We start from the raw sequence: 20,555 nt of genomic DNA, 5'->3' as shown, positions 1-20,555 counted from the left end.
ACAGGTCAGTAGTTGACATCAAGAACCAAGTTGGGTAGTGCCGGCATTAAACAGGTCTAGTAGCAGTTAGCAGTGTCTCAGTCAATAGATTTGGGTTTCAATGCAGAAAAGCAGCCTCTCAGAGAAGGTGGTTAGGGGTAAAGGACTAGAAAGTGAGAGGTCTTATATCTCAAGAGGCTTACATCCTGGACAGATGACCTAAGCAGAGGCTCAGGTTCAGCAATCACACAGGGAGTCTGGTTACCACACTTGAGGCACCAGCCAAATGTACACATCATGGCATTGTACATACTTCTCGAAATAGCGTACCTTTAATTCTGGGATCAGCTGACAAAAAGTACTGCATGTATGAGTATCATGAATCTTTCTGGAGAATTAATTTTACTTGATAGCAATTTAATCCCTGTTACATATTTTTATACTAAAACAAGCAGTCATGCTTTGAAGTAGATGGCTATTTTGGATGAATTTAGACAAGAAAGCACAGATTTCAAAGAAATGCCCACATCTTATTAAGGAGTTTTAGCTATACTCCCAAGTCATTTTTTGATGCTCTTAGAAAAGTTTGAAATGCAACGAAGGCAAAAGTACTGTCAGAAAAGGCCACTTTAAACTAGGTTCTGCTACTTGTGTGACCTTGGGCAAATTCAGAAATTACCTAATCCCATAGGATTGTTGTAAGATTACTGATAACACACAAGCATCTAGCAGAGTAACTGACAGGTACATAGGTGCTTAATGTGACAAAGGAGAAAAAGCCTGGGCTAAAAATACTTAACCTTGCTGCCTCATATTAGGTCAGGTCCTATATAGCCTGTTAGATCTCCACACAGAATAAAAACTCAGACTGGAAGTGTGAGTGTGGAGTGAAGTTTGACTGGAACATGGCTGGATATGGCAAGGAACTAATGTAAGTCACTTATCTATTCCTGATTACCCACTGTTAGATTTATATACATAGTCATTTTATCTTAATAACTCTTTAAAGAAGGCATAATTACAATTTTACAAATGAGATAATAGGTTCAGAAAGGCTCAAATTGACCAAAGTTAAAGAGCTAGTTAGGGAATTCCCTGGTGGTCCAGTCGTTAGGACTCCGAGCACTCACTGCTGAGGGCCTGGGTTCAACACCTGGTCGTCGGGGAACTAAAATCCCACAAGCTGCTCGGCATCGCCAAAAAAAGAAAAAAAAAAAAGCCAATTAAGTAGTGGAGCAGGTACCTAAGCTTAATCATTCTATCACATTCTACCTTAGGGAGGGGAGGTTCTCCTCTTCCCCAAAATGGGGAGTGGGTTTGAATAAGTGAGATTAAATAAATAATGGCTATCTAGTAGTTATATGGTAGGTCTTGACTATAGAAATAACACAAAAAACATTTAACCCTGAGTTGGTGAACTGTGTTGGGTGATGTGACATGGAAGAGAAGACTAGAGGCAGGAATGTCAGTGAGAAATCTTTCATAGTGGGCTTCCCTGGTGGCGCAGTGGTTGAGAATCTGCCTGCTAATGCAGGGGACACGGATTCGAGCCCTGGTCTGGGAGGATCCCACATGCCGCGGAGCAACTGGGCTGGTGAGCCACAACTACTGAGCCTGCGCATCTGGAGTCTGTGCTCCGCAACAAGAGAGGCCGCGATAGTGAGAGGCCCACGCGCCGCGATGAAGACTGGCCCCCGCTTGCCACAACTAGAGAAAGCCCTCACACAGAAACGAAGACCCAACACAGCAAAAATTAATTAATTAATAAACTCCTACCCTCAACATCTTAAAAAAAAAAAAGGAAATCTTTCATAGTATTCTAAGAATACACTGATAGCGGTTTCAAGTCCAATCATCTTCAAGTACAGTAAAGCCTTGTTAATTTAGACTATAGTATATTGAATCGGCAATAATCTATACACAAATTGAGAAACAAAGAAAATCTGAAAATATTCTTCACACTCCCTCCACCTCCCCACCAGTTCAGCTCGAATCAAAGCTCTGACATTCCCCAGTAACTTCTCCTTAATGGCCACACTAAATTCTAGGTAATGGAATGACTGAGCCCAAACCACAAAGAGTAGCATTCTATACACGATAGCATACAAATATAAGCTACCATGCCCTCTTCCATTTTTCGTTGGTTCACCTTCACCAACATTTTTTCCTTTATTTAGCATCTACTTTAGTAAGGTCTTCTGCCAGATAATGGAGACATAGAGCTGGATAAGATCATATAACAGCTCAGTCCAATAACACTGGAAATTATGAGACCACCAAGCAGTTCACAGCTGAGACATACACAAAAAATAGGGCCAAATAGAAAGATTTAGAGAATGAAAGTACTGAAGATAAATTAAGTCAAAGGGTTGAAAAGCAAATAGGAGTCTGTCAGGAAGCAAGGAGAAGGAATGGTTTTTTGAGACCTGAAAGCATAATACAGTGATATGTTTAGGCAAGAAGGTCCCTGTGATTGGAGGGTTACAGGGTGGCATGCTTAGAAACATTGGTAGCGATTAGCTCCTAAAAAGATACATCATGCTAGGAAACTGGGACTTTTCCTTGTGAATCAATATTTCCCACAGTCATGACCATGGAACCCTTTGAAATTACATGAAGAAGAAATACCAACAGTAGTACAGGTTTAAATTTTTGATTCTTTACCTTTCTTAAAATCTAAGAGGTATAAAAAATTTGAATCATTTTTTTAAAACCCCAAGATATCATCAGTGAAGTAAATCATCTTTTATTTTCATCTTATATTTGGTTATCAAGAGGCATGCAAAACCCTCCAATTTTAATGAGAACAGTGTTTTTGTGTCTTTTTGTCACATATCCGCTTAATATTAGGTGTAATGTTGCTAAGTCGGATCCGCATGTGAGGTGCAGCATCGAGTCTTTTCCTGTATTTCGTTTTTGTTGCAGCATAATATGAAAATCCTGTCTCACACAGGTGCATTGTAGCAAAAGGAAGAAGTACACGAACTGCACGCCTTGCAACACTTGGGTACTCTTGAATTAGGCTACTCCAAAAATCATTTAGTGAAAGTTCACTGAAATTTTGTTTCACTTGAGAATCAGATGTTAAATCAATCAGGCTCTCGTAGTCCCGTGCTACTAATGAGGCTGGTTTAACAGTTACTGTAAATGGATTTCTAACCCAAGCATTATTGTCATTTGTTACAGGAAAATATTTTAACAGAGTAGAGCGCAAACCCCTTAGGTGGTGCACTATGGCACTGCAAATATCTTTATCAACTGTAGAATTAATTTCAGTCAAAAAGTCACTGAGTGTAGGAAAACAATCAAAGTTTTCTTCTTCAACAGATGAGGCCCAAAATTCCAATTTTCTTAACAATGATGACATTTTATCAAATACTGTGAACACTGTCACATTTTTTCCTTGCATTGACAGATTAACCTCATTTAATTTAGTAAAAATATCTGCAAGATATGCAAGTCTTAGCAGCCAAGATGAATTTGTTAAACAATCAGACAGTCGAAAAGCAGAATCCATGAAAACCAATAGTTCACGACGAAGCTCAAAAAGTCTTACAAGAACTTTACCTCGGGAAAGCCACCTCACCTCTGTATTTAGAAGAAGGGCTGTGTGCTGGGCACCCATTTCTTCACACAAAATTTTTAGTAGTCTGGATTGATGTGGTCGAGCTTTAATATAATTGATGATTTGTACGGCCTGATCTAGCACATTTTTCAGAGATGCAGGCATTGTTTTAACTGCTAGTGCATGTCTATATAACAGGCAGTGACTACTGGAGCTTTCGGGAGCCACATATTTTATCAAGGTGACAGCCTCAGCAATTTTCCCGTCCATTGCCCTGGAAGCATCACTACAAACATCAACACATTTTTCCCATTCAATTTCATGTTTCTGCATAAAACTGTTAATGCAGTTGAAAATTTCTTCACCAGTGGCATTACTCTGCAAAGACTCACATAAGAGTAGGTCTTCCTCAATAGACTTATTAAACCTGTAACGAACAAACACAAGCAGCACAGCAAGTCCTGAAACATCAGCTGATTCATCTAGTTGCAGTGAAAACCCATCACAAATTTTCAGTCTACAAACAAGCTCTTCTTCAATGTCAGCAGCTAGATCCTTAATTCGACGTGCAACAGTACTGTTTGATAGTTGTACTGCATCTATTTTTTTACTATACTGTTCGTCAAACATCCGCATCACCACATCTTTTGCACAAGGCTTGATAAGCAATTCTCCAATAGTATGAGCCTCTCCACTCAGGGCTATATGGTAACTTACATTGTATGATGCTTCTGTAGCACTTTCATTATCTGTATTGACAATTTTAGGTGCTGGGGGTTTATTATTTTCAGGTGAATCAAGATGTTGCTTGAAAAAGCTTATGTCTTTGTCTTTGTATGCAGCATGTTTAGTTTCCAAATGTCTTCGAAGCTTACTAGGGGCCAAAGAGCTATTTGATAAAATTTTCTTACATAATACACACTGGGCATGAGGTGCATCTCTATTTCCAAAGTAAGTAAATCCAAAAGACAAATAACTTTCATCATATTTTCTTCTTTTTGGTTTCTTACTAAATGTTGTTATTTTGTTGGAATTGGACATAAATTTGACCCTGGAAAGCTCACCTTCTGAATTTTTAGAAACTGCAGGCTGCAACTGCTCATCTTCACTCTGTAATATTCCAACCTTTTGATCATTTGATTCAGACACAATTTGATAACAAAAAGATTCTACTTCTTGTTTAAGACTTCCTTGTTTCAGCAACAGATCCATAGGCAATGAATTTGTGGTACAAAACATGGTTAATTTAGAATAAACATTGAGTATCACAAATGTGTTGAAATTATAAGACAGGATACATAGAAGATGAGCAACCATCAAAGAGATGATATATAGCAACACATCAGTTAATTTGTAAGTGCTGCCTATGCATCAACGCGCAGATGGAACATCACACGTTCGTGTATCAGGTGATCTCTCATTCGACTTCCTGGTGCTCTCAGGTATGGCACACCTTTTCTTAAAGGTAGATTATCACATAAAAATAAAAGCTATAGAAATGAGTTTAGTAGTCTTAAACTTACATTTAAAAATAAATTCTAAAAGAAGAAACTACTGTTAGCATTGATCTTTTTCTCACAACGCTTATTAACTTAAGATAACATTAATCTTCTATAAAACACAGTATGGGAACCATTGGACTAAGAAATAATGAGTTGATAAATGCATTTTTAAGGAAGAGACCTTGAGGTCCCATGGCAGGGTTGGCAAACTTCTCCTGTAAAGTGCCATACGGTAAATGTTTTTTACCTGATGGGCCGTATGGTCTCTGCTGCCAACTACTCAGCTTTGTAGTTGTAGCATGGCAGCAGCCATAGACAAAACGTTAAAGAGTGGGCAAGTTGTGTTCCAATAAATCTCTATTTATAAAAACAGACAGCGTGGGGCCATAATTTATCATCCCCTTTCATGATATACAGTATCTTGGAATCTCTTCTAGCTTTCTGATGCCTACTGCCATTAGATACATTCACTGTTGACACCGTCATAAATCTTAAGGCTCCTTTCAGGGCTAGTAATTATTCTGATAAGCTATGTCAAAAACACAAACAGTTCAAAGTTTTGCAAGACACAGAATTCTGGTGTATCTAAACACTGTGTGTTAACATTGAAAAATAAACTGTAAACCAAAAGTTAGCTACTATTTCTCTGGACTTAAATTACATAAATATTTATATTATCCAAAATAAGATTCATTCAAAATAATGCATATATTTTACTGATTACTCTCCATCCCATTACTCTAGGTGAAGGCTTAACGAAGACCTAAAGAAAACTCTCATTTAAATAGGTTTATTCCTCATATAATAGTTTTTTAAAAGCATAATTAAATGGAAGAGTAATGCAAATTTTAGGACCTCTGATGAATACCAGCCTTATAAGTTAAGGCATTCAAATTTAGTGTCTACCTAAATATAGCTAGTTTGATTTAAAGTTTGAGTTAAACTTTATGATTTGGCTCAGAGTAAGCTTTGGATTCTCGTATCAGATCCTGAATTAAAATGGTTTTCTCAGTAACAGCTAGAGGGTAAGATACCTGAAATGAGGAGCACTCCCTTCTGCAATCACTCTCTCCACCTTGGCAGCTTGAAACGCAGACGCTTCAAAAAAAATGAAATTAAGGGATAGGGTGGAAGGGGAGTAACCAAAAGCCTAGAATGAGAAAAAATAAAATTAGACACTACAAAAGGAGAACGAACTATACACCTCTAAGATGACCATTCTTTACAATTTATTTTAGAGCCAGGCAGTGCAAATGATTCTTCACTGCAATGCAGATCTTAGACTGAAACAGAAGATGCCTAACATAGTAAAAATGTTAATATTTTCGTCCTGTTTAATACCCTGGTAATTTCATTATTTTGTAACGCTCCCCCATCCACTGACTTCAAAGAAAAACATTAAAAACTCTCAGAAGCGAAACCTAACTTTTAAAACTACAGCCACACCTTAGTGTCTCTAAAACTAAGCACTGAAAGTAATCTAAAATGGAATTATACATGGAAGGGTTACATGAACTATGCTTTTTTGTTACAACCACTCTTGTCTCAATAACCAAGCTCCTTAACTTACTAATGTTTATTGAGTGATCACTGTTTACTATGTGCCAGTAACTGCTAAATCCTTCCTAGATTAGGTCACTTAATCCTCAAAACAAACGTGAGAGTCAGGGACTATTATTAAAACCCCCCCTTTAGGGATGAACAAATAGATACAGAGAGGCTAAGTCACCTGCTAAGTTAACACATCTGTGAAGAACTCAGAACGGAACCCAGAAAGTTCGACTGCAGAGCCCACGTGCCTAGTCACTGCTTGTGTGTCCCTGAATACTCTTAATCTCTCAAGCACTAAAAAATCTGTTACCAGGAGTTGGATGGTGCAGAGAGAAATGAATTACAATGGGTTACAACTGCCAGAAAGTCGAGGGTCTCAAACTGGCAGCAGGAGAAAGCCCTACATCTTCATTCCTGGGAGCGAAAGAGTAGACCGTCCTTTCACAGTCCTGAATGCGCTTTAGCTGCCGAGAACTTCATGGAAACGCTGGGTGACCTCAAAATTTAGGATTCCTCTCCCCTGCTACCAGAGACGGACACGACGGAGTGAAAACGCTTTGTTCGGAGGGCCTCAGTTCCACCTTTTTAGAGGTGCTTCCCCGAATCTCTCGAGGACAAAGAGACTGGACTCCCTAAAGCTTCTATTCGACTCCCTGAAAAGGGGCGGGGGGAAACCTCATCTTTTGTCTCTTCTGCTAAGGTGACAGGTAGCACCCTCCATTCAACCCCCACCCTAAGGCGGTTCCTGCTCTGAACAATACCCGTGGGGCAGGAGGGCTGGGTAGGAGTGCAGTCCATTCATAAGCCGAGGCAGGAGGTGGGCACGGACACTCCGTCCAGCACCTAAGTGCTTTTTTCAACGGTCACCTCGATGGGCGGCCCGGCCACCTATCCCTCGGCTGCTCCTTGTCACAGGAGCGCGCTGCCCACCACAGCTGGGGGGCTGGCTTCCTGTGGGCGTCCACCCTCGCCTACGGAACTGCTCTCGCGTCCCCGGGCGGTCGCCTCAGCTAACAACCACAGGAAAACGTCTCAGCACCCGCCGCTATCTTTCTCCTTCATCTCCATCAGTGATGGAGAGAAGGGTCTCGGCTGCGGCTGGGCTGCGGAGCAGCGCCGCGGTCCCCAGCTGAGCCTGCGGCCGCCATTTTACGAAGCTCACGGCAGCGGCCATTTCAGAGCGCACCACTCAGCCGCCGCGGCGGCTCTGGTCCTCACCTTCACCGAGGCCTGAACGGGGTCAAGAGCCAGTCGTCGCGGACTGGAGGGGAGAGGGGGGAAGGGAGGAAGGGGAGAAATGAAAAACAAAACAGAGGGAAGAAGGATTCGGGGGGCCGGGCGATGCTCTCAGCTCAGGGATATCGCCTATGCCACCTCCATAGAGATCCAATTCGCGGCGGGCGCGGTAGCTCCTCTGAAGATAAATTTAGCACTCCGGGGCACCCGAACTTACTGTCTCCTTGAGCGACTCCGCCGCCGCCCAATCAGCGCCGGAGTTGCTCCCCGACACCAATCCGCGCTGAGCAGTGGGGTGGGACCAAAGCAAAGGACCAAGCTCGGTTGAGGCGTTGCCCAGCTGCTGTTGCCCCTGGCAGTCTGGAATCGTGAGCTCGAGGAGGCTGAGTTGAATGGCAGACGTGAAGCGATTGTTTTCAAATTTCCCTGGGCCAGAGCAGCCCAGGCATTTGTTTACAGTGTAGAGTCCTGGGTGCTGTGAGATAGCATTTGTGATCCTGTAGGGCTGGACTGGCTTTGAGAAATCTGCGTATCCACAAGCACTGGGGCTCTGCCCCGGCGGCAGATTTGAGTGGATTCGCGGAGTCTCGGCTGCTGGTGCTTTCACGCCCTCTTTGTTCCCCGAGCCGCACCCCAGGCCCAGATTGCGCAACCGCCTCCTCTTTTCCTTGTTTTCTCACTGGAATCGGGGCAGAAAACTCCCTCTCCCTTCCCCGCCCCTCCCCGACGCAGGCGTGTCGGGGGCCCCTAGTGCGCAGAGCTGGGAGCTGAGCCTGATCTTGCCGGGGCGCTGCTCTTGGGTGACCCCACATGGGGTCGGGGAGCCGCGTGTTACAGCAGCGTCTCCGCAGCGTCAACGGGAAAGAGGCCACTTCCTGTGCCTTTTGCACCCCTCACTGGTGGCTCCCTCCTCGGAGGAACGTCCAGCGCTCTGGAACACTCAGTTTGCTAGCTGTAGCATCGGGTGTTTTAAGCCCATTTCTTCTACGCCCATCCCCTCTTTTTAAAAACAACACAGCAAAAGGCTTCGGGCTGTGTATTCGGGCTGTGTGAGATCCGTCGTGGCGACCTGCAGTCTGTTTTTCCAAACTGGCATCTTAAAATATGTACGCTTCTTGGAGGGAATTTGTTAAAATACGCGTAGCTTTAAACAGTGGGTCCTATTGTTTGCAATATTTTAGATTTTCGAGGCCCCGTAGAAATAGCCAAATGAAAGTTGGATCTTGTTTTTAGGCGCTGCACCAATGACAGAAAATTCCCAACTTGTGGTCAAAAGCAAGGGCAGCTTTTGTTTTTCTTAAATATGCTCTTCTTTGATATGCGAATAAATTTCTTAGGCGTTGAAAGAAGTCTAACCTTTTATTTAACAGAATTTTCAGGAGGACTGAAAAGGATGATTTCCTAGGACTGATCATAGATGTTAACATTTGGTCCTAAATGCTTTAAAGTCATTTCAGCATCTTCAGAACTTTGCCCTATGGTAGGCTATCCATATGTTTTTATTATCATTTTAAAATGATCCCTCTTAAATCGGCCTCATTTGAGGGGGAAATCATTTTGGGGAAGGGGCGCAATTTTACTTGAAGAGCGAAGAATTTCATTTTGTAATTGCAGGAGTTGTCTAGCTTCTTAATACTATTGGAATAATATCCCACATTTTCATATGTTTTATATTTCAGAAAAGCCTTTTACGTATATGCTCCCGGTCTAATCTTCACGTATCTGGTTTACATCTTCATGAATTGGGAAAATCCAAAACATTCAGCTGATAACAAATACAACTGAAGTCAAGTCTAGGATTTAATCTAGGTCCCAAAATCCGAAGTCTGATAATTAAGGGACTTGAAACATAAGAACTTTTTCTGTAATTGATTAGTCGATACGTTATTATAGGATGTTGGTTGCTGAGACAGATAAGAAAACGTATAGACAATGTAGAACTCAGACCAATAATGATAATGGCTAGCATTTATTGAATATGCAGTATTGGCAGAGGCTGTTCTATCTACACACTTTTTAAAGTACTAGCTCATTTACTCTTTACAACACTGTCAGATGACTATGCCTATTTTACAGATAAGGAAATTGAGCACAGAGTGGTAAATAAATTGCCCAAGTTCCCACAGCGAATTGTTGGCAGAGCCAAGATTAAGTGCAGTGAGGTTGTGGGAACTACAGGCCATGTGTGTCTGGGCGGGGTGTGCTTGTGCATATTTATATAAGGCAGAAAACGATTTCAAGTAAGATTACAGTAATATATTGGGTAAGCAGGTAGAGCTTCACCATGAAAATGGAACTCGGTTAGTTACTTGGGGCTCAAGTAACTAACCGAGTTACTTCCCGTAAAATCATCACGGGAAGTAGTAACAGGAATTTTGACTGATATCCCAAATTTGCAGCCTTAGTTGCTGTGAGAGGTCTGAGATGGCAATTCTGTTCATGTTGGTTGCATGAGTTAATTTGCACTGCAGTTAGGTTTGCCAGAAGCAGATGATGAGACAGGGAGCTCTGGAGTCAGTATCGTAGGTTGGAGTGTCCCACTCCACCCTTTATACTCCCCTCTCCCTCAGATAGTATATGGCCGCCGTGGGAAGGTCAGGACTGCAGCTGAGGCAGACCCTGAATGCGCTGACAGCTGTAGGCCATCTGCTGATCACACTACTGGCCCCTGAGCAGGGCAGCAAGTCCTTTCTTGAAGAAGGATCTGAGTGGCACATCTCCATGCCTGCCACAATGTGTCACCTTTAATATAAAAAAGGTGGTAAATTAGTACAATTTTCATTATATCTGTAAAAGTTAATAATTTCTGTGGTGTTGTGTGCTTTGTGAACTTTTAAGATCTATGGGGGAGGGTGGGAGTTTAGCGGGTGGGGGGGGAGGAGGAGTTGGATGAGGGCAATCAGAAGGTACAAACTTGCAGTTATAAGATAAATAGTACTAAGGATGCAATGTACAACATGATCGATATAATTGACACTGATATGTGTTATATATGAAAGTTGTTAAGAGAGTAAACCCTAAGAGTTCTCATCACAAGATACTCTTTTTACTATTTCTTTATTTTGTACCTATATGAGATGATGAATGTTCACTAAACTTGTGATAATCACTTCACGATGTATGTAAATCAAATCATAATGTTGTACACTTTAAACTTATACAGTGCAGTATGTCAATTATATCTCAATAAAACTGGGAGAAAAAAATATGAAACATTTAAGAGAATTTTGTGACCACAGGTATAAGATTGATTTATCGCTATTAGATTTACAAGAGTTATGTAAGTGCTTATAAAATTTCACTGCCAAGATGTTAGATATATTACATTTGTAATTGTAGTTTAAGATATCTAAGAAAATTTAATTAATGGAGTATGCAAGTGACGTTAAATATTCAAGAAGTATATAGTCTGTTATGCTATGAATTAAATCACAGAGAATAAGTGAAAGTGATTGTCCATATTTTTATGCAAAGATTATGAGATTTATAAATAGACTAACAAGATTTATAAATTGAGCTTTTTAGAGGCTTAAGAAATACAAGTTTACAATTTTAATGTCTTTGCCTATTAATAAACAAATTAGTCATGTCTATTATCAGTTTTTATTGTAGCTAGTATTCACTCCCAGGACTTTCACTATTCCCTCTATGTTCAATGATTCTTAAAAACATAACATGAGGCCTTGACTTCCCACTTGAACTTCAGTTCTAGATTTTCAAGTCTGTAGACTTTCCATTTGAATATATACCAAGAGCTCAAATGCAGCATGTTCAGAACTGTACTAAATCTCTCCTAACACTTTTACTTTCTCAACGACTTCATTTTGGTTAAAGATTTTTATCATTATTTATTTATTTATTTATTTATTTAGTGGTACGCGGGCCTCTCACCGCTGTGGCCTCTCCCTTCGCAGAGCACAGGCTCCGGACGCGCAGGCCCAGCGGCCATGGCTCACGGGCCCAGCTGCTCCGCGGCATGTGGGATCCTCCCAGACCAGGGCACGAACCCGCGTCCCCCGCATCGGCAGGCGGACTCCCAACCACTGCGCCACCAGGGAAGCCCTTATCATTATTTTAATATCGCAAACTAGCAAGCTTTTGGAGTCAATAGTTACTCTTCACTCATCTTCATATTCTGTATGTGCAGGCATCAAATTGTTATTTTCTTCTAATGTTTCTTAGGTTCATCCACATCCCTCCATCACTATCGCATTTTCTCTAGACCAGGCTCAAGAAATGTTCCTTCTAAATTATTGCCACAGTCTTCCTAGCTTCCATTGTTTTTCCATTTAATTGGTTTAGCATACCAATCTTCCATATTTTAGAATCTTGGAGTGACTCACTAGTTCTTCTATGTCATGGCATAGAATCATAAAACTTTACAGCTGAAGAAAATCTGTAGAAAATAATATAGTCTTCACTCAGTATCTGTAGGGATTTGGTTCCAGGACCCCTGCCTCTTGGATACTAAAAATCTGTGGATGTGCAAGTACTTTTTATAAAATGGCATAGTATTTGCATATAATCTGCTCACATCCTCCTGTACACTTTAAATCATCTTTAGATTACTTATCACACCTAATACAATGTAAATGCATGCAAGTAGTAATAAATTCAATGTAAATGTTATGTAAATAGTTGCTGATGCTTGGCAAATTCAAGTTTTGCTTTTTCGAACTTTCTGGAATTTTTTTTCTGAATATTTTTGATCCAAAGTTGGTTGAATCCTCGGATGTGGAAACTAGATACATAGAGCCAACTGTACAATGCAATCCCCATTTTCCTCCATCCTACAAGAAGAGAAGAATGAATCCCAGAGTTATTGCATGACTTCAATGTCACATTGATAACTGGTGACAACGCTGAAATAGATCTCAAGGTGTATGAGGCATGTCTTAGGATTTTTTTTTAATTTCCCATTTTACTGGACATTTAATTGTTCATTCAATTGTTCATATGGCATATATGCCATAAATATTTTTTTAATAAATTTATTTATTTTATTTTTGGCTGCATTGGGTCTTCGTTGCTGCGCACAGGCTTTCTCTAGTTGTGGCGAGCAGGGGCTACTCTTGGTTGCGGTGCGCGGGCTTCTCATTTTGGTGGCTTCTCTTGTTGCGGAGCATGGGCCCTAGGTGCACGGGCTTCAGCAGTTGTGGCGCATGGGCTCAGTAGTTGTGTCTCGCGGGTTCTAGAGCACAGGTTCAGTAGTTGTGGCGCATGGGCTTATTTGCTCTGCAGTATGTGGGATCTTCCTGGACCAGGGCTTGAACTCGTGTCCCCTGCATTGGCAGGCAGATTCTTAGACACTGCGCCACCAGGGAAGCCCTGTAAATATTTTTTGATATGTAAATTAAGCAATCTTTGACTCTTTTAATAAGTCCTCTTTCTGTTGCAAATGATAGAAATCCAATCCGTAAGCAAAAAAGTTAATTTCTTGACTCACATAACTAAAAAGTCCATCAGTATAGGTATGGATGGGTTCAATGACTCAAATGATGTCAGGGCTCTGTTTGATTCTCTCTTTCATGATAGGCCCTCTCTACGTGGCAGTATAATGGCTTCTGGCATTCCCAAACTCATGGTGGAAGAGAGCATATTCCCCAGTAGCACTGGGGAAGGGTTCCCAGAAAGGTTTTTCATTAAGTTTGGGTTATGCCTGTGAACCAAACACATTGTGCAGGGAAGGAGTACTCAATGCGGTCAACCTGGGACACATATGCCCTTTAGTTTGGAAAATATGAGTTTATTCTGATTCACCACCAGAATCTCATGGAATGGGTAAGGGGCCACCCCTAAAGGAAGGGATTTCTGGAAAAGTGGAATATACCTACCAAATTTACTCTCCTTGCCCCTTATATCTGATCAGCTACCACAAAATCCTCCACTACTATATCTCTTTGTCCAACTTTTCAATTCCACTACCAATGATTTAGTCCAGGATCCTATTAGTAATCTCCCAATCAATCTCCTGGCTATCGCCAATATCTATCAAATTTATCCTGCACACAGATAAGCACTCTATACACATTGAAGTCATTCCCTCACTCAAAGCTATTCCCATTGCTGGGGTGATTAACTCCTTGGCTTGGCATTCAAAGTTCTCACTAAACTGGTTTTGGTTTTTAAATTTTTTTCAATTTTACGGCAGTGGAGGTGCTAGGTGGGAAGTGAGGCAAGGAAGGACTGGACTGTCTGGAGCTCCCTCTCTTCAACTAGTGGTCATGTGATATGTAGGTTAGTTGTTCTGGCTTAAATGCTCAAATTTGGGGTATTCATTTTGTTGTTGACTGAAATGCCAGGGGATGGGTTTACTTATGGCGTTTCTAATTTTAATTTTTACCCTGGTAATACAAGCATAACGTTCAAAAATTCAAGTAGCACTAAAAGATTTATAAGCAACAACAACAAAAGATATTTCTTCGCCTCTCCTTCCCTTGTAACAACTTGTAACATTTTATTCCATTCCTTTTGGTATTTACCTCCATATTTCTCAATGAATATGTGTATAATGCTATTTGTTCACACATGACCCATTATCATTCTGACTCCCAATCTACTTAACCTAAAACCTATAAAGCCCCTCAATTCATTGGCTCATTCCTTCAATGTCCCAATCCCAAAATCCTGAGAGAGGAATCTGGTCCCAAGTTTGTTTTCATAAGGTCACCTACCACTGGCCAACCTGGGGTGGGCTGCTCTTGAGTCCCTACTGGGAACTGTTGACAGGGGTAGAGGATGATGTGTGGGTGCTCTGGGCTGGCTCTAATGATTCGGTGTCTGATTGTAGCTGAGGTCACAGATCGATGCCCTCAGCTCAATGACAACTCTCTCCTAGCAAATCTCGTTGCTTGAGGCTACAAACCTAGAGACTAGGTTTCCCAGAAGTCCTTACAGCTTGGATTCATGAAACCCAGTTTCTGTGAAATAGATGTAACTTAGCAAGTTAAAAGTGAACATTCTGAGGTGGAGGCTGTATTTCTGCCACTTCTGTATTTCCACTGGCACATGTTGGTTTTTCTGGGACAGCTCCAGTGGAGGTCCCAGCATTCAATCCCTAAATTTCATGCGTGATGAGAGATAGGAAGCAGGGCATCCATTTTCCTGATTCAGATTATGTCAGAGTCAGCAGGTATGGAGATGGCTTCCTTATTCCCCAGTCTCAGAAGTGTGGCAGAAGCATGGTGCCCATGTGAGGCCAGTTCTGCAATACTTTTCCAGAAGTTGTGCCTGAAAGTGCAGCCTCAACTCTGTTCTACTAGCCCTTTTAATGATTTAATAAATCCCTAATTCCTCCTAGTAAATCCCTTTCTGTTTAAATTAGCTAGAGGGAAATCTGTTATCTACAACTGAATTCTAATGCACCTTTCAAAAGTGTTCTTTAAATATTTGTTCAACAATTACTTGGTGGGGGCAATGAGAAGCTTAATTTTCAACCAATTAAAATTATAGATAGGTCCCTAAGCAGTGTCAGTATTTTGAAACAATTTGGCAGTATATTTTACCTTAAAAAATAGTTTCTATTATCTTTTCACTTTTCTTTTGAAATTTTTCTGAACCAGACTCATTCTTTGAAGAACATATCAAAAGGTGTGAAATTTGTATTTTAAAATTATCACTCGTTTCCTGGCCAACAGTACTCACTATCCATGAATTTTGGTTTCAGATTTAGTCTGCATGGTGAATTTCATCTAATTTTCCTGCATAAATACTAGACACAGAAACATACGACAGACTTAGCTAGACTTGGGCAGAGCTGGCAGGCATAGTGAATACAGGTCCTGGAAGAAGACTGGTTTCAAATTGCACCTCCACTGTTTGCTGCTTGTGCCGTCTCAAGTACAAGGTACATCTCAGTTCCTTCATCTGAAAATAGGTTTAAAAATGACAACATACAATAATTGCTGGGTTTAAATGCAATCATACATAAAGTACTTGGTATAGGGTCTGGTATGGTATAAGCATCCAATAAATGTCAGAGTAACACTATTGTTTTTAGTTTCGACTTCCCTGCACTGTAATTCAAGCAGGAGCAAATTTATATTCTTCCACGTGTGTAATAATTTGCCTGCAGAAGCCTTTATTGTTTTTATAGTTACTAATTATTCCAGTGATATTTCAGTGCCCCTTATAGATTAATGATTTAGGCAACTGCCCAACTGTTCACCTTTTAATCCAGCTTTGGCTGTGGTTAAGGAAGGATCATGTAAGCAGCAGAAGGAGCGGGCAGTTCACTCAGAAAAGGACCACAGCAGATATTGCAGTGAGGAACATCTCCAGCATAATCCTCTTTAGTTTATAAAAGGCTTAGGTCACTCTGTCACTTTAAATTGTGACACATTTCACAAATAAATGCCACACACCTCTTCTAGACACTGCAGTTGGGACCTCTTGGTCTGCAAAAAACAAATGATTGGCCCCCAAATTGAGAGGCTTGAATGTGGCAAATCAGATGTTTTCTCACATTTGGGGGTAGGGGCAGAGAGTACACTTGTATCAAGAACTCAGGTTTTGTACATTAATAGTAATTTATCTGGAACTTCATACCTTACAGAGCAGCTTCACAATCTCTCTTATTTGAACGTTGAGACAATCCATTTAGTTAAGTGGGGAGGTGTTCTTATTTCCACTTTACAAATGAGAGGTCTCAGGTTTTGAGGAGTTGATGGAGTTATGCAGGGTCACACATATGGTTGCTGGCAGAGGCAGTGCTTGGATCAGTTTTCCTGATTCAGATCAGTGTCTTTCATGCTTCTTTTTCTTTAGAAAGTTTTCCGAATTAGGATAATGCTGTTGTAGAGTACTCCTGCTAAGTTATTGATTTTAGGCTAAATAATATGATCCAAACTGTCATTGGAAAAGCACTATGTTCTAGGGCTGTCCTCTTAAAGAAGGTGAAAACTAATCTTACTCTCTTACTTTCTTTGGAAGGTTGATGCTAAACTTTTCAAAGGCATCCCTTTAAAAAGAATGCCACAGTGGGCATTTTTTAAAGCCAAAGTGAAGGTTTGCAAGTCATTTAAACATTCAATTACTTGGGGAGAGACTAAAATGCCAGGGGATGGGGTTATTTATGGTTCTGTGCCAAGAGCCAGTATATATATTTATCTGTACAAGAGTGGAGTCCTGGCTCTGGATCATTTCTTGACTTGTTTGAGAATCTGGGCAAGTCATTTATTATATCCGTATTTTGGAATTACAGCCTTGCTTCAAAGATGTGCTCTTTGAATCAACAAACCTCTATTTGTAAATCTCGTTTAAATATCTCTGATGAAAGGCACATCAGTGTTGATAGTTGTGAAGGGTAAGGATGCTGATAATAAATAACAATGGTGATATCAGTGTCTTGAATTTATGCAGTAGCATTGTTCTGAGAAGCTCTGAATGCTTCCTAGGTAGAGTGTATTCTTTAAAAACCTGTAATTGCAAACATTTCACAAGAAATTATTCTTATAATTTTTTATAAAAATGAGCAAAAAAGATTTAAGTATGATCTCATTTTATCTCCTTCTATCCCTCCCATTCCCCTCACTCACCAAAGGTAATCACGGTTAATAGTTTTTTTTGTCTATACAGATACATATGTACACGTACAAATGTATATGACTGTTTGATATATATATTTTATCAATTATTCTGCAACATGTTTTAGCCGTATCAATATGCCTTGGAGACATTTTCATGTTAGCATGTAAAACTCTTTTTAACAGTTGCAGAGTATTCTACTTTATTTAATCATTCTCTTAGGGAAAGATTTTTAGATTGTTTCTAATCCTGTAGCATTAAAAACAAATGCTACAATAAATGTCCTTGTGTATCTTTGTGCATCTATGTGTGTACCTCCGTGGCTTAGATTCCTAACGAGGAATTATTGGCTTAAACTTTAAGCCTTTAAGGGTATATGTTAAATTGTGCTCCCCAAAGCGGCTACCTATTTCCAGAAATAGCACATGACAGTACCCATCTCCCATACCTGTACCAACGTTGTTTTGTATATTATCAATCTTTCTAAATTTGGCAATTTGATAGATTAAAAACTCTCATTTTAATTTGTATTTTCTTGATTACAAATGAGGTTAAGCATCCTTTTATAAGTTTATCAACCATTCATATTTACTCTTCTGTGAATTGCCCGTTGAGAGGCGTTCTCATTTTCCCTGTTTCTTATTGCTTGGTAAAATCTCTGAAAATGTTATGATTATGAATGCTGTGTTAAGCATATTTCTTCCTAACTTACCGTGTATCTTTTAAGATATTGGTAATTATTTTCCCCTGAGGAAAAGTTTTTAATATTTATGAAATCAATCTTTTCATTTATGACTTCTGGGACTTATATCTTGCTTAAGAAGGAAATTCTTCCACCACTTCTATCCCAAGATTATAAAAAAGCATCCTCTTATTTTCCTACTGTTTACAAAAGCACCCAGTGCTCTTTAATCCTTGTGGAGTGTATTATTCTGAATAGCTGTGAGAAAGGGACCTATGTAAATATTTTTCCAAATGTTTAGCCAGCTGTTTCAAATCAATCAAAAATTGTTCATTTTAATCCCAATGATTTGAGATGTCATCTTTCAAAAATATCAAAATTCATAATTATTGATTCTCTTTCTAGATGGAGCTATTTGTCTATTTCTGCATTAACATTGCATTATTTTACAGTTATACAGCTTTATAGTCTATATTGATATCTAGTATAGAAAGTTTCTCCTCATTATTGTTTTTTCCCCCAAAATTGCAGGGCTATATCTTGTACATTTTTTTCTTCCATAATAACATGAGAATAAGCTTTACAGATTCTATAAATAATAACCTTGGGATTTTGATTTGAATTGGACTTAATTTATAGATTAAATGTAGGAGAGTTGGCATTTTTATAATATTGAGTCTTTCCATTCTGGAGCATTGTGTGCTTTTCATTTAGTATTTAGGCCAATTATTTAGGCCTTCTTTTAGGATTTTCAGTGTATTTATATAGCTTTATTTATCTAAATCTTAAGATTTCTTACAATGTTTGCTACTCATAGTTATGTTTGCTATTATGAATAGGATTTTTTCATTTTATTTGCTAATTGTTTACTATTGGTAAGAGAAGAGTTATTTACTTACTTACTTATTTGGTTGACATGTTTATTAAGTCTCTCCTCTCTCAGGGTCTCTTTTACTTTCCTTTCAGCATGGAAGACTTCAAACATATAAAAAGAACAGAATAATTATGAACCTCCATGTACCTATCTCCAATCTTCAACAGTTACCAACATTCTGCCATTTTTATGTCTTCTATACATCCATCCATTTACCCACTTTCCACTCCCCAAATTAATTGCTGTTATTTTTTACAGTTTTTTTTTAAGATTAAAAAAATTAAAGTTTTTTGTGGTGATAATTATAGATTCACATGAAGTTGTAAGGAATAACACAGAGAGATCCCATGTACCCTTTACCCACTTTTCCCCATTGGTGACATCTTGCAAAACTGTAGTAGAATACCATAACCAGGATATTAACATTGATGTAGTCAAGATAAAGAGGATTTCCATTATCACAAGGATCCCTCATGTTGCCCTTTTATAGCCGTGGTCATTCCTCTCCCTATCCCACCTCTAGTTAATCCCTGACGACTACTTATGTGTTCTCCATATCTATAATTTTTTCATTTCAAGAATGTTAAATAAATGGAATCACAGTATGTAACCTTTTGGGATTAGATTTTTTTCATTTAACATAATTCTCTTGAGATTCACCCAGAATATATATCTATCTTTTGTTCTTTTTACTGCTGAGCAGTATTCCATAGTATGGATGTACAACAATTTGTTTAACCATTTTGAAGGACATCTGGATAATTTCCAGTTTTTGGCTATTATGAATAAAGCTGCTATAAACATTAACGTACAGATTTTTTTTGTGAACATGAATTTTCATTTCTCTAGGATAAATACCTAAGATTCAATTGTATGCATAATAGTCAGTGTAGGGTAGTTGCATATCTAGTTTTTTAAGAAACTGCTACACTGTTTTCCAGCTTACATTTCCACCAGCAATGTATGAGTGATCCAGTTCTTTGCATCCTCACTAACATTTGGCATGGTCTCCATTTTATATTTTAGCCATTCTGATAGGTGCATAGTGATGCCTCATTGTGGTTTTAATTTGCATTTCCCCAGTGGCTAATGATGTTGAACATCTTTGCATGTACTTATTTGCCCTCTGTATGTCCTCATAGGTGTAATGTGTCTTTGTTTTTTTTTTAATACTGTTGAGCTTTGAGAGTTCTTTATATATTCTACATACTAGTCCTTTGTCGAATAAGTGGTTTGCAAATATTTTCGCCCGGTCTGTAGCTCATCTTTTCATCCATTTCACATGGGCTTTCACAGAGCAAAATTTAAAAAATTTGAATACAACAAGTTTTCCTTTTATGGATCATGCCTTTGTGTCACCTAGGAACTCTCTGCCTAGCCTGAGATCCCAAGATTTTTTTCCTATTTTTTCTAAAATTTTTATAGTTTACATTTTATATTTAAGTCCATAATTCATTTTGAGTTAATACTCTCATAGGTCAAGATTCTTCTTCTTCCCCCACCCCCCCGCCCAACATGTATGTCCTATGGCTCCAGCACCATTTGTTGAAAAGGATATCTTCCCTCCAATGAATTTCTTTTGATCCTTTGTCATTTGGGCATATTTGTTGTGGGTCTGTTTCTGGGTTCTCTTTTCTATTA

General features: G+C 39.4%; 1 protein-coding gene across 2 annotated transcripts; it reads right to left on the bottom strand.

The window, feature by feature from the left end:
• Positions 1-2,702: 2,702 nt before the first annotated feature.
• ZBED5 (zinc finger BED-type containing 5) lies at positions 2,703-8,027 on the bottom strand. 2 transcript variants are annotated; one of them, XM_027115383.1, is made up of 3 exons: positions 7,816-8,027; positions 6,081-6,196; positions 2,703-5,034 (listed from the first exon to the last, which is right to left on the bottom strand). In XM_027115383.1, the coding sequence occupies exon 3, from the start codon at positions 4,859-4,861 to the stop codon at positions 2,777-2,779; it is 2,085 nt and encodes a 694-aa protein (XP_026971184.1). In that variant the 5' UTR covers positions 4,862-5,034; positions 6,081-6,196; positions 7,816-8,027; the 3' UTR covers positions 2,703-2,776. The 2 variants fall into 2 exon arrangements, with proteins under 2 accessions (XP_026971184.1, XP_026971183.1); XM_027115382.1 differs by having other exon boundaries at positions 2,703-5,002.
• Positions 8,028-20,555: the final 12,528 nt, after the last annotated feature.

This window comes from Aethalodelphis obliquidens, unplaced genomic scaffold, assembly GCF_003676395.1.
Source record: "Aethalodelphis obliquidens isolate GAN/ISIS:26980383/991018 unplaced genomic scaffold, ASM367639v1 scaffold14, whole genome shotgun sequence".
Classification (NCBI taxonomy): Eukaryota; Metazoa; Chordata; class Mammalia; order Artiodactyla; family Delphinidae; genus Aethalodelphis; species Aethalodelphis obliquidens.
Note: the sequence above shows the minus strand (reverse complement) of the source record. Positions and strands in the feature narration are given on the sequence as shown.

What these genes read in the sequence shown, in the direction of transcription:
- ZBED5 (XM_027115383.1), bottom strand. Translation starts at nt 4,861, where the DNA reads ATGGTTGCTCATCTTCTATGTATCCTGTCTTATAATTTCAACACATTT.